Source organism: Quercus lobata, chromosome 4 (assembly GCF_001633185.2).
Source record: "Quercus lobata isolate SW786 chromosome 4, ValleyOak3.0 Primary Assembly, whole genome shotgun sequence".
Taxonomy (NCBI): Eukaryota; Viridiplantae; Streptophyta; class Magnoliopsida; order Fagales; family Fagaceae; genus Quercus; species Quercus lobata.
This window is the reverse complement of record NC_044907.1, coordinates 43,544,597-43,559,294: the sequence shown is the minus strand read 5'-3', so window position 1 is coordinate 43,559,294 and position 14,698 is coordinate 43,544,597. Positions and strand designations below refer to the sequence as shown.

Genomic DNA, 14,698 nt, shown 5'->3' with positions numbered 1-14,698 from the left:
GTTCTTTTTGCTGTGCAGGCATTATTCAATGGCCTTGCATGGGCGCCATGGGTATGTACACACTTGATGAATGTTTTATTTAACTCTATTCTAAAGGAAAAATTTCTGACACAGAAACACTTGAGCAGAATCTTTTCTTTATTTGATTTTTCTTTAGGCTATTTTGAATTTTAGAGTTTCTATTCCTCCTTTTGGAGTTATAAAATCAATCATGTGTTAATCAAGAGTTTGTGAAAGTAAAAACAAAAATTTTCCTAGTTCTTTTTATTATTTTCAACTGTGGACACATTTCTCAGTCAATAACAATGTAACATTGCCACAATGCAGGTACCATTCATGTGTGCCACATTTAAAGTGGTAGTTGTCCTTGTAAGACCTGCTGTAAGTATTGGAATCATCAATTCTTTCATAAAATAATATTAAATGTGGTTATTCAGTTCACCTTTTAATTCTAATGGTCTTTCAATTTTTCCTGTCAAATTACATGTAGACTTATGCCATTATTTCAAGAGCATCAAGCTCAAACGACCAGGTTTGGAAAATACCTATGATCCCATTACCTACAGTTTTGCATTCCATAGTTCTTGATATGCTTTCTGGAAAATTATGATTTCCACCAAAAAAAAAAAAAAAAAATCTTCTCCTCTTACTGCCAATATAAAGAAAGACCTGTTTTCTGTATTCTTGGTATTGTCATACGTAGAGTGAGGTTGTTTAATTAGATAACGTTGTTTGAGAAAAGCTAATGCTATCATCTCATATGTCACACTACTCATCTAGACCTAGATGTTTTCTACTTCTTTAGATTGAACTTTGAACTCAGTTGGGAAAAATCAGGTAGATTCATCAACATGTGTTTAGTACGAATCAGATCAGCATGACATAGTAGTGAGTTTTGAGTTTAAAGTGGCAGCTTTCTTGGCAAATTGGTCCAATTATTTTTCTCTTTCGATTTTTTATCTATCGTTATCGAATGAAATTGTTGCATTCACTTGACTGATAGAGAATTTGTAAAGAAAAAGAAATAAAAGTAGATATGGGGTTCTCCCATATCAAAATAGCTTGTTTTGTGTTGAGTTACTTCTTGAGCTAAATAAATTACAAAGCTCTTGAACCATGGTCACTCCATTGACATGCATGCTCAATTCTTTGTGCAAGGAAAAGCACAAGGATTTGTGGCTGGTGTGGAATCATTATCAAGTTTGCTGGAATCATTATCAAGTTTGCTATCACCACTTGTAATGAGTCCATTGACTTGTGAGTGGACTAACTCATCTCTTGTTTAGTTGAGTGTTAGAATCAATTCATATTTATTGCTAACAAGTTAAATTGTTGTTTCAGCATGGTTCTTATCTAGCAGTGCTCCTTTCAACTGCAAAGGTTTCCGTATTATATGCGCATCTGTATGCAGGGTAAGCACATACCCCCCCTTCTCTCTCTCTCTCTCTCTCTTAACTAACTCTGAATCCTAATCTCCTTAGATGATTTCCTTATGTTTTGCTTGCCTGCTTGAACCTGGGGCACCTTCAAGCAATAATTTAGAGGATGACATTGAATCACCATTGCTAAGTGAGAGTTGATTGTTTGTCCCGAGTTGATATAAATATTTGGGGTCCCTTGCATAGAGCAATGTTGTAATTGTATAAGAGCAAACAAGCCTGCAATGAGTTTATCCCTTAAAAAGTTCCTTTAAACTTTATGCACCCCTGAGCTGTAGAAGATGACATTAAAGCTTCACCTTAACATTGAATCACCATTGCTAAGTGAGAGTTGATTGTTTGTCCCAAGCTGATATAAATATTTGGGGTCCCTTGCATAGAGCAATGTTGTAATTGTATTAGAGCTAATAAGCTTCCAATGTGTTTATCCCTTAGAAAGTTCCTTTAAACTTTAAGCATCCCTGAGCTGCAAAAGATGACATTGAAGCTTCACCTCCAAGTGATATAGTTCATTGTTGTATTTACCAAGTGTTTTGTAATAGCTTTTATAGGTGGTGATGTCATATTTGGCATCCCTAAAAGCACATTCATAGATACATATATATATATATATATATAAATTAAATCATAGATTTTAAAAAGTCTCAATTAAAACTCAAAATTTAAAATTTATACAAATTTATTCGTTCAGAGATTGTCATGTAAATATCAAGTGGAATGTTAGTACAAACTAATTCACAAAATAATAGCACTTCTATTAAATTGTATTTTGTCTATTAGAATTTTTATGTTGTTTTAAAGTAATTTTAGTGTGAAAATACAATATGCAATTCACATGAAATTATCAAAGGATTTTGATGTCAAGTTTTAATTACAGTTTATGTGAATTTGTTACTTTTTTAAATTAGCAGTAACTCATTAGAGACAGATTTGAAAAGATTTAGAAAATTCATAGTTTAAATTAAAACTTATTTGATTCAAAACTACCTCCAAATTATAAGTGAAAAACATATAGTTTAGAGTATAAATCATTACAAGAAAAATGTTTTTATGATCTTAAATACTCCCAAGTTCAAGACTTATCACTGATGTATGAAGAAATTTTGCAAGAATCTTGTAGATGTATTTCCAATTGATACCTGTTGATGCCCATTTTTGCAAATCCGTACCCAAAAGCCCATGAGGAAGAAAGCCCATTAAGTTGCAAGACGCAAAAGCCCATACAAAGGAAAGCCCAATGAAAAGCAAGGCCCAAAGACCCACCAAGAAGATCGAAGAGCAAGAAAGGTCCAAAGAAAGAAGTGTAAGGGAAAGCAATCTACAGCAAGACGTAGATCTGCAGTAGATTACAAATCTGCAGTAGAATATAGATTTGCCGCAGAATACAGTTCTTCAGCAGAATGGCTTCGGTAGATAAAGACAAATTGAGCCCAAGACCCTTTTGATCCAGTCAACATTATTTGGCCCACAAAGGCCCAAATCCTTTTGTACAAGAAAGATAGGCGTGAAAACTAATATGAAAAAGCATGATGAAAAGGAACAAGGAACAACATGAAACGCGTGAAGGAAAGAAAAGTCAAACTAAAGGAAATGACAAACACAGTAGGGAACGCGTGAAGAAATAAGACAGAGACACGCAGCTGAACAAAATAAAGCTAATCTGCTACAACAGAAATGGCGTGGGAACAAAAGAAGACAAAAATAGAAGATAGTAGAGCAAGCACACAAGGGCCGGAGCACCACCAACCTGTACCCAGCCAATACAAGGGAGGTGGGCCCACGGTCAAGTGGATTCAGAGGGTATGGTTTGGTGGTAGGGGGAAAAGGGGTCTATATTTGGTTTCCAGCCGTGACTTCTTTTGGGAATATACCTTGTTGGGATGGTATCTTATCCAAAAGAAGTAATGGATGGTTGAGACCATCTGATGCATGCCATAGAACTAGGTAGTGAGGTAGCCCAATCCTTATCAATTTGAACCTAGAGGTAGAGGTATACAGCAAGAACAAACAAAATGGAATTTTGTCATGAAGTGAATAATGGTGCAGCAAACGTATTCTGAGCAGAGGTAGTGGCCAGGCAACCAATGGGTTGGTGGGTAGTCCTAAAGGAATGCCCACAACAAGCCAAAAATAGTTAGTGAAGTCTTAGGGGTAAAAGGGAGAAATCCCATTGAATCAATTCGCTATAAAAGGAGGAGGTAACCATGGATGAAGAGGAGGAGGAAGCACCTAAAGGGGGAAACACATGGTAAAAGAGTAGTAAGCACCCAGAGAGAGGGATCCAAAAAAAGGAAAGATCAAAAGGGGGAACAACCCACGGCAAGAGAGTAATAAGAAACTAAGAGTAAAAAGAATGGAGAGAAAGAAAGAAAGAAAGTGGTAAAAAGAAGAGAGAAAACATGGCAGGAATAGGGGCATGCATCAATAGACCATCTTTTCCCTTCCTCTTAGCAAATCCACTCTTTGAAGTCTCCAATAGCTAGTAGCCATTTAGGCCTATTCTCCAAAATGCACAACTTTGATCACAGAAGCCTATGACAAGATTGTTCAAGTTGGGGTTTGGGTTTCTTCTTGGCTTACTTATTCTATGGGAAGATTCAATACTTGATTTTGTTTGCAAATATATTTGATTTCTCTCATTATAAATTATATCTACTGTATTTAGTCATTTTGCTGTAGCACGTTTTTATCACGTTTGCTGTATTAGTTGTCCTACTGTGGTATCTTTACTTGTTGTACTAGTTATTCTGCTGTAGCACTTTTTATTATATTTACTGTGTTAGCTATTATACTAGCTAAGCCTTTTCTGCTGAAACTTTCTTATTTCTTTGTTATTACGTGTTTTACTTTTGACAGGAACTAATCATTATCCTACCATAAGTATATATATACATATATCTTGTTTCTCATGTTTTGCAAAATATATTTTATAGATGTATATGTAAATAGGTATAAGTATATTTACAAATATATGTATGTATATATTTGACAATATGCTAACCCATATAAGCTAACATTCGCTTGATTGGTATTTTCTTTGGGTTTTAGATTTGTTTATGTGCAGGAAGTAGAGAAGTATTTTTGCAGTAAAAAATGAAGAGTAGTCATTCACATTGCAAAAGGCTTTACTACACGGCAGAATGCTTTAATGCACAGTAGATAGCTTTACTACACAGCATAAGGCTTTACTGCACAGCAGAAAGTTTTACTGCACAGCAGATGGTTTTACTGCATAGTAGAAAGTTTTGCTGAATAGCAGAAAAGTTAGACCTGTGACAGAAATTGGAGAAAAGTTCCTTTTGCGGCAGAAATAGGGGATAAGCCCACTTTGCAGTGTCTTCCCTTAGACTTGGACTCAACGTTTGCGCACAAACTGGCAGTGGCAGAATGGTACTTTGGAGCCCATTCCGCGGAGCACCAGGCCCAACTTCCTTCTTAGAAAGAGAAACGTAAAAAGAATCCTCGACAATACCTTTCAAGTGTTTTCAACTAAGACACACTGTTTTGAAATTCAGACTAGATCGAGAGGCCTGACTGGGTTAACTGAAAACCAAGTCTTGGGCTGGTTTTATATGTTACGATTTAATAATTTCAGTATTTTGGTAAAATTTAATATTATATGTCACGATTCAATAATTTCAGTATTTTGGTAAAATTTAATTTTATATGTCACGGTTCAATAAAATTAAACTACTGGGCCAAACAGAGCTTGTTAGTCAGGAATGAAACATTATTTATTATAAAGATAAATTTAAGTACCAAATATATTAAAAAATTAAATGATACATCACAGTTTGTCCTTCGTTGAATTTCGGTCTGATCTCAGAAATTTTGAACCTCTCTCCTCTTCGGTTCTTTGAACGGTCCGAGTTCTAAAACCATGACTAAGACAACCAAAGTTTAAATCTTCTTTCTCCTAATTATCAACAACCAAAAAAAAAAAAAAAAAAAGATAATAGGTAGAAATTTGAGTTATAATGTCATGAAATGGCTTTGGTTTTCAAATTTAACATTCAAATATCATGCTTAGTGTGTGTTTGGTAAAAATTAAAAAGCCAGCTTATGTTACTATTCAGCTTATTTTTGCTACTATTCGTAGGCCTCATTGCCTTTTTTGGTACTATTCATGAGTCCCGTTGTACTATTCAGCTAACTTTTACCTTTATCTATAGTAATTTCATCAAAAAAAATTTAGTTTTAGCAAAATAAGTTGTTCCCAAACAGATTGTTACTATGCTCAAATCTCAATTAAGTTAAAATTAGTTTGATTCTGATTCACGTTTAATATATTTCCAAAATTAGAAAATCAAAAACCAAAAATAAAAAGTTGTATGAACCCGTAATTGAATCGACCCAAACACCAACCCGCCCGTAACCGGTTTGCCCTTTCAGTCTTTCACGGACACAGTTCTAATTTCTAAGCGCCCAAAAATATCAGAAACACAACACAAACAGATGAGATAAACTAATAGCAAATTTCAATAGTTGAGACTTTGAGAGAGCTTATAGTTTGCCATGAAACCTTAAAAAAAGCAGCCATGGAACAAGTTCTCTCTTCCTCAACCATAATCTCTACAACACAAATATTTCCACTCAAACCTCCCAAAACCCACCTCCAAACTCCAACCATAAACCTCAAATTCTCCATTTCTCGAGGTATTGTGCATAACAGATGTCTTCAGCCATTCAAAATAGTAAGTTAGGCAACGTTTGAAACAATAAAGGAAAGTAGCATCCTCGAGATCCATATTAGAACTCCAGTCTAAAATAGATCTCAAGTCTTTAAAACTCGAGTTTTATGCAAAAAAATTTAACCTATAGTGGCGTTTTTAAGTCTTACAGTGACGTTTTAAATCCCTATACCGACGTTTTCCTGCAAAAAAAATTTTAAGTACAGGTTTAAGAAGTCCTATAGTGGCGTTTTTAAGGCCTATAGTGACGTTTTATAGACCTATAGCGGCGTTTTTATTCAATTTATGGAATTCGAGTCTTTAAAACTCGATTTTCAGCTTGATTTTTTTAAAAGTCGAGACTAAAAAACTCGAGTTTTATCTTGGAACTCGAGTTTTAGACACTTGAGATGCTAGTTTTCAACATTGTTTTGAAACGTGATAATTAACTAAATTTTTTAATATTTATTGTTATTTAGAAAAAAAATTCCCATTTCTCCAAAGAAAAACAACCCCCTTAATCTTTCTTCTTTTTCTTCTTCTTGTCTATGTTTCTCTAATAAAACAAGTGCCACGTCAACAACACCACCACCAACATTAACTTCACTAACTTCCACTCCCAGTAGTGACAACCACCATTGGATGGTGCTCATGGAGGCACCTCCACATGGGGTCAATTCCAATCCACAAGTTATTGAATATTACGTTAAGACATTGGAAAGAGTTTTAGGCAGGTGGGTATGTTTCAAAATATTCTTTTCTTGTCATGTTGGCATGTTGCAAATGTTTCTTAGCTTTTGGTCTGAAATCCTGCTTTGGTTCTGATTTTTTGAATAACAGTGAGAAGGATGCTCAGATGTGTATATATGATGCTTCTTGGGATACCCACTTCGGCTTTTGCTGTGACATTGATAAAGAAATCTCCCGTGAACTTGCCGGTAAGTTTCTATAGCAGAAAAAGTCTGAGTCATCCGATGTACTTCAATTCTGTACCATACTGTTGCTTTCATGTTTGTGGAGAAACTAAAATTGTGAGAGGCACTTTCATAGTTTCATTAATATTGATGTGTAATGAATATGTTTTAGGATTACCCGGCATTTTATCAGTTGGGCCTGACCCAGATTATGGTTCTGTGAAAAAGGATTATAGTTCTTCAAATATTCAATCCAGTTATTTGTCAAGCTCACAAATTGGAAGTAATCTGTTGTTTCCCGTGGGGAGTACCAAACACTGGCTTGTTCGAATGGACAAGCCGGGGATTGGAGTTGTTACAAAGGCTCAAATGGTTGATTATTATGCTCAAATATTGACCAAGGTTTTGGGGAAGTAAGTAAATAACATTTGAGCTTGTTATTATGTTTCTGTTCCATTTTATTGTAACGTCTCTAATAGTGCATCAATGCAATATTCTTCCTTTGATTGCTTTTTTTCTCTTCACCCTGAAAGTGGAATAATACTTTTTGTAGTGAGAAAGACGCACAAATGTGTATTTATCATGTTTCTTGGCAGTCCAACTTTGGGTTCTGTTGTGAACTTGACGATGAATGTGCACGGGAACTAGCTAGTTAGTATTTGCATTTGGTTTCTCTTTTCCATGGTTGTGATATGTATTTTGCAGCTTGAAGACAAATGCTTCCAGATGGTGTAGGTGTACCAGGTGTATTATCTGTTCAGCTAGATAAGAATTTTGAGTCAGAGAATAAGAATTATGGAGGTTTGTACGTTTTTCAGATAATATCTTTGTGTGTTTTTTTAATGTTTGATTAGATATAACATGCTCCACATCTTTTCTACCTTGCAACTTCGCTTCTCTTCAAGCATTGTATTCAGTGATATCTTGATCTCAGAGATATATTGCAAATTATTAACTTTGACTGTTTCTTTCTTTTCTTTTCTTCTTTTAATAATTTCTATTTGAAAGGCCTCTGTGTCAAGAAAGTATATAGCAGCAGCACCATGTAACTTATGCTAGTATATTTGTGTCAGTGTCATAACAAATACATGTTTTAGAGATTCTAATCCTTAATAAACCAGAATGTTTATGTGATTTCACCGTATGAGATGATCTCTCAATTAATTTAGTTATGTAAATAAAGCAATTAACTTTAGATGTTTTATTAATTTGAGCTGGATTTTAGTGGAGGGGTAAATTCTATGTCATTGTAGATGGCCAGTCTTTGAAGCAGCTAAAGGAAAGTTGTATAGTCCAGTAGCAGCCATGTGTCTTTTCCTTGAAAGTGGAAGACTTTGTATTGAGTAGAAAAATAGGCTTTATAGTGGCTGCAGTTCTTTGTGGCAGAGATGAGTCTTTTCCTTGGTTAGAATCATGTGTTGGGCTTGGGAACGCTTTGTAGTGTATAGCAGTTGTGATTCTAGAGTTTGTGGCAGAGCATGGCTTTGCAACAGAAAGCACACAATGTCAATTAATGACTTATAAAAGTGGACAGAGTTTGGTACTGCCTGTGAAGGTTGCTAAGTGAGCTTTAGCACAAGGGAAAGCTCAAGGAAGTAATTCCTGATCATATTTTATTGTCAAGCTCAATGAGAATGTTGCTGATGGAATTGGTCATTTAAAGGGAAGTTTTATGTCAGATATACTGAGACATGCAGTAGTTAGTAGAATTGTACAATATATGAAGTATTAACTATGGCCATGAGAAGTATACCCATGAAACTTTAACCATATGGCTTGCAGAAGGTTTAACAAAATGAGCAGATTAGGAAGGTATCTGATGCTGGAGTAAGAAAGAGGTAAGTATAGCCAATCTTGTCACAAAAACTGTTATACAAAGTTGCTAGAAGTCTTGAGCGAGGAGAAAAGAATCAGATGCATTGAGAAAGAGAGATTCCCAATGTATCTATGTGAGGGGTGAGACTGAAAAAGGTGGGGTCCAACTTATTATATTCTTAAATGGAATTCATCCAACTGGTTGGAGTTAAGGTGTAGGTGATAACTTTAAATGGGTTAGAAGATTCAAATGCTACTGAGGAAAGTAAATTGCTTACTCCTTGTTCTTGGAAAACTATTTTGGAAAGCCATGGGAAAAGAAATTATATTCCATAGACCCCAAAAATTGATGTTTATCGTTATAGTGACATGTATGGTGGTGCATTTCTCTATTACTCGCTATTAACTTTGATAACAACAGTTTATGTCAGAAAATGGCTTCAGGTCTGGTTCTTGTGTATTGATTAAGGCTCATCTTTAAATTGAAGTTCATGTATAAAAGGTGGTTTTGGCATATATTTTACAACATGCTTGAAGTTTTAAGAAAAAGGGGGTAAGGCTGCCTACCTACCATGACCTCTCCTAGACTCCACAATAGTGGGAGCTTTGTGCACTGGGTATGACCATGAAGTTTTAAGAAACTCTGCTATTGGTTACTCAAGCAAATGAGGAGGAGGTATACAATGCTGGAATTGGTGAAGATATTACAATAACACAATAAAATTGACATACCTAGTGCACAAAACTCCTACTTTTGTGGAGTCTAGGAGAGGTGATTGGTAGGCAACCTTAGTGCCTTACACCCAATTTTATTTTGGAGAGCCTGATTCCTAGACTCAATCTGCAACTTGTCACTTTGGGTGGAAGGCATTTGCTATTGCACTAAGGCCCAACCTCTCTGTTAAATTACCGATTCTCCTAAAAGTTTAACCTATTAGGAAATTGTGAATTTAATCACTTAACCATAATTCTAACGCTCTCTTTAAATAGCATAATAATTAACAATAGTTTTTTTAATTCTTAATCCAATTGCTCTGAAACATGCCTTAGCCAAGATGGATTACTGGCTAGTCCAACTTGGTTAATGATGATCAGATGATGTAAGTGAGACTGTCAAGATGATTTGGTTGTGTGGGACAGAAACCTTCAATGGTTAATGCGAGGCATATTTGGTGCTAGTTAAGTCTGTATGAGGGAGTGACTGACATCAGCCACCCCAACAAAAGCAAAAATATATAATTTATTGAAAGCCTGTATTTTGTGCTCTGTGATAATATACTGATCTTTATCGGTGGACAATGCTTGAGGGTAGGTATTTAGGTGATATTACACTCTAAGCAATCCCATTTAATATAATATTTTCCATTACATGATTAAGAAATTTTATAGTATAACCTATCAAACATCATTTTTTTTTTTTTTTATCATTTTTACAAATTTTGAACATTTTGGAATTTCTAAAAAAAACCTCATACAGTGTGATGGACTCCGGTTCTATCAAGTGCTATAAGAACAGTAGGCGAAACAATCTACTTTGAGGCTGGCCAGCCTCCTAAAATAAGAGGGAGGGGGTGGGGAGACATTTGAGTCAGAATTATTCTGAGATTCCTTTATCGAATACAAAACCTACATAAATAGCCAACACCTCTCCTACCTCATTGAAAAGACTAATAGGAATGATAACCAATCTATTTTCTACTTTATCTCCCAAGTCTAAGGAACTACTCTTCATTATTATTTGATAAAACCACAGCAAAACTTGGCAAAACAAATTTAATTTATCTAATCTATTTCGGTACCATGCAAAACTTGCAGCCAACCTTGTGACATTGCTTGCTGCCTGGCTCATATCACACTGTTTTCACCTGCTCTGATACATTCACCAGTGAGGTGAACATACCAAGCACATTAGGTTATATTTTTTGTTAAGGACCTAGTCCTACAGAAACCATTAACTTTTTCAGTTCAGGATTTTAATGACATGTTATCACGTAGTGTAAACAGCTGGTTAGAGGATTGGTCGAGTATTTGATAGAACTTGACTGCTGGCAGAATAGACATTATCTTTTAACTATTAGAGTAAATTCTGAAACCTTCCTCAATAGAGCGACTGATTGATGCCATGTTTACCAGGTGCTAGAGTACTTGTTTATTTATGTTTTTATCATGGTTCTGTTAGTTAGCTTAAGCATGTTTTATTATTATGGAGAGGAAATCTTCTAATGTGAAGTGGAATATGTCATTACTCTTCAAGTTTTTTTTAATAAGTCTTACTCTTCAATTTTTTTTTTGATAAGGCTTACTCTTCAATGTTTTCACAGTGGAAAATATGCAAATGATGATTTTATATCTGGATCACTATTGTTGTATATGGGGTTAGAATAAACTATTGAAATTATTAATCTTGATTTGTTTTTAATATGAGGCCAATTCCCAATGAATCATTTCAATGTCATTCAGATTATATATTTAGTTTACCATTGCAACAATTCTTTCCATCGTAGAGTAAACAAGCTGTATTTTCAGGTAATAATCTACAGAGTTCCACAGATCTGCCAGATCCTTCAGAAGCAAGTCAAACAACCCCTATAAAAACAAAGAAACTATTCGTTACAGGTATGTTGCAAGACTGTGAGTTTGAATTCTTTGCTTGTAAATGTCATATTTTTGAAGACCTGTTTTTTGAAATGTGCATGCTTGTTCTACTATAATGGTTGTCTAATTATGCTTTTTTGAGTTTTACCTGATTAACATTTGGTTCTATTTAGTATTTGGAGATTCCCTGGACCATGCCATGGTTTCCTCTTATGAGATCATAATGTATTCCTTGTAGTTTCCATTCTGAAATCCAAAAGTTCACCAGTCCAGCAAACTTTATTTCTCCCTCGTTTTTTTATTCACAAATGACAGTGATTTGCAATCTTGATTTAAAAACAGGGCTGTCATTTTACACATCAGAGAAAACCTTACGTGCTGCATTTGAAGGCTTTGGTCAGCTTGTTGAAGGTATGTTTGCCTTTCATTGCTCATAAATGGCATGTTTCATTAGTAAGGGTATACCGGTGCTGACGCACTGCTTCCTCAACAGTTAAAATTATATTGGACAAAATTTCCAAAAGGTCCAAAGGTTACGCATTTATAGAGTACACTACAGAGGAGGCTGCTAGTGCAGCACTCAAAGAGATGAATGGCAAGGTAAGTTTTCTTCCATTATGAATCTTCCTTGTATTTTTCTTGTGATTAATGTTCAAGCGCGGGTTTGTTTTCCTTAAGCTTTGGTTCATAATTGTAGATAAAACAAATATAACACTCTGAGTAAGGGAAAGGGTAATCTCTCTATTTTGTTCATGGTTCTTGCAGATTATTAATGGCTGGATGATAGTTGTTGATGTTGCCAAGACTAATCCACCAAGATACAGCAGGGGTCGCCCCAGATAGGAATTTTGACAAGAGAACGATTACTGATCCACCGTCTTCAAGGTCAAGCAAGATAATCAGGCTACTACTCTCAAGGTGTTGGACTATTCTCATTCTGCAACCTAAATTTTGTTCGATGAGTACCTGCAAGAGACAAGAGCCTTTATCAGCTCTAGATCTTCAAGTGAAGCACTAGTCGTTCACATTGAATTTTTAGTCATTAATATATTATGTGCGTGTGTGTGTATATATATACATATATATGTAGCCTGTGAACGTCTATTATTTTGAATGCTCTTTGAAGGGGGAAATGAAATGCTCTATACGCAAAAGTTTCATGTCAGCATTATATGATGCATTTGTTATCTTTTTCTTTAGTACATTAAATACTATAATTTTGAAGACATTAATTACATGTAGCCTATTCAATTATTCAATATATAATTTAGTTTGATTTTTACTAAAGCATTGAAGTAAATCTTTTTTTTAATCCTTGCGACATTGAAGTTTGGAGAGATGACATTCCACACCAAAATTGAAGGGAAAAATATTTAAAAACATACATAATTAAAAATAGGGGTAATTTTACTCCCTTCCCTTGAGTTTGGGGAGATGACCCTCCACCCCAAACTTGAAAAGAAAAAACACTTCCCCTTTTCATATCCGTTTGATCAAATTTTGTTAAATTAATATTAAAAATGTTGTGTACTAACTCATTTTTTTGCTTAAGGCTATGTCTCCAAAATTATCCTCCATTTAAAAACTAAAATTCTTTGTTTTAAAGTTTATAAAATTTTAAGTATGACTTCTGCGCCTTTTTTTTTTTAATGGATTATGGAGAGATTTGCCATTGCAGGTGTTTTGGTACTTGATAAATATTGCATTTTTATTTTAAATTTACCAATTATATTTTTTACTAACCATGGTTAAACTTTTGTAAAAAAATTCTTATGAAAATTTAAAATATTTTGTTACTAATATACATAAAATTGAGTATTAATTTCTTCAAACCTGAAGGGAAGAGTGTTGTGGGAGCAAGTAATCCAAGGACATTCTAAGGCCCATGGGCCCTGCTTGAGGATGATGAAAGGTCCACTCATGCGTCAACCCAAGTTTGACATGTGGGTTAAGACCGAAGAGGGAAGACGTTAAGACCACTCAAGTCTGGATTAAACTTAGAATAAGAGGTTCGAGGAAAGGAGGCAAGCAAGACCATCATCCGAGGAACCCGAGGAGCAAATGCACCTCGAGAGTACCATACTCAGTTCCCTACACCAGAAAGTAGAGCACTATGGAGGGCACTAGAGTCGTGCAAGCAACGGAAAATGGAAATATTTGGGAAGGTGGCCATTACTCCCACATTTAATGCTCTGCACCAACTGAGCTGACCACATTTATGAGGAAAAGACACCTGAACAGTGACTCCACAGCTCATAGCTCTCTTTACCACCTCTAGAGGGGTCTTGATGGGACAAGCATCCCAGTTATTCCCCTTAGACATACATGTGGAAGGCTGAGATGCAACAGAAAATACTATATAAGGAAAGGAACCCCTAGAAGAAGGGATGGACATTTTATGAATTGAGAGAAAGAGAACTAAAGATCTTACTATAAGAACTCAATTTTGACTATTAATGAACAATCCATCCTCAGACCTGTCCAAGGAAGACTTCACACTAAATCACTGCTTCATTCGTTCATATTAATTGCTTTTGTCCTTTTATCCTCAAGTTTGTGATTTACTTTGCATTGCAATTGACTTGGAAATTCCCGCTCTCTTAAAAATTTATTGTATTGGGCTTGTAGTACTGGGTGCCACTATTCTAAGTGGGCTTGGGCTGTTCTTTGGGTCCTTACAAGTGTAATTACCCCAAAAATAATTCTATCAATATTTAAATTTATTGGACATTATATACATACATATATACATACATATATATATATATATATATATAATATTTGCCAAATCATGCATGTTTAAATATATTGGATTAACTTTTAGGGGATTTTGGGATATTTTAAATGCATTATTAAAATGGATTAAGAATCTGTTGGGTAGCTGAATGGTTGTATTAATAATACTATGCACATCACAAGTTCCCTCTTTTTTCCTTTTAAGGCATTGTCATGGTTTTAAAAACCGGTACAGTGAAAGAACCAAAAAAGGTGCTAATTACCGGTTTTATGGTCGGACCGAGGTCTGACCGATAGTCGAACCAGTGACGTTATAAATAATTTAATTATTATTTATTTAAATTATATAAATAATTAATAATTTTTTATATAAGAAAGTAAGATTATTATTATTATAATGTATTTATTTATTATTAAAAAAAACTCAAATTTTAGACAATGCTGTAATTAAAAATATTAAAGTAACCTTCTGAGAAGGTTTTAGCTGCCCATTTTTTCTCATTTCCCAACCCACCCAAGTGAAAAGTCC

At 34.8% G+C, this 14,698-nt stretch overlaps 1 protein-coding gene and 1 long non-coding RNA gene across 2 annotated transcripts; both read left to right on the top strand.

Annotated features, from left to right (window-relative positions):
- On the top strand, window positions 1–575 carry LOC115987505. Its single transcript, XR_004091108.1, has 3 exons — window positions 1–51; window positions 328–381; window positions 491–575. It is a non-coding gene; the product is annotated as an uncharacterized LOC115987505 (long non-coding RNA).
- A 5,330-nt stretch (window positions 576–5,905) lies between these two features.
- On the top strand, window positions 5,906–12,616 carry LOC115983826 (organelle RRM domain-containing protein 1, chloroplastic-like). The gene is made up of 10 exons (XM_031106651.1): window positions 5,906–6,087; window positions 6,604–6,843; window positions 6,950–7,047; window positions 7,196–7,436; window positions 7,577–7,674; window positions 7,759–7,824; window positions 11,365–11,454; window positions 11,776–11,844; window positions 11,927–12,033; window positions 12,199–12,616. The coding sequence occupies exons 1-10, from the start codon at window positions 5,978–5,980 to the stop codon at window positions 12,274–12,276; spliced, it is 1,197 nt and encodes a 398-aa protein (XP_030962511.1). The 5' UTR covers window positions 5,906–5,977; the 3' UTR covers window positions 12,277–12,616.
- Window positions 12,617–14,698: the final 2,082 nt, after the last annotated feature.

Bases quoted from the DNA above. Each gene is read 5' to 3' on its own strand.
- LOC115983826 (XM_031106651.1), top strand. From the start codon at position 5,978: ATGGAACAAGTTCTCTCTTCCTCAACCATAATCTCTACAACACAAATA. The intron at 6,844-6,949 runs GTGGGTATGTTT...TTTGAATAACAG, and splicing joins TTGGAAAGAGTTTTAGGCAG to TGAGAAGGATGCTCAGATGT. The intron at 11,455-11,775 runs GTATGTTGCAAG...ATTTAAAAACAG, and splicing joins AAAGAAACTATTCGTTACAG to GGCTGTCATTTTACACATCA.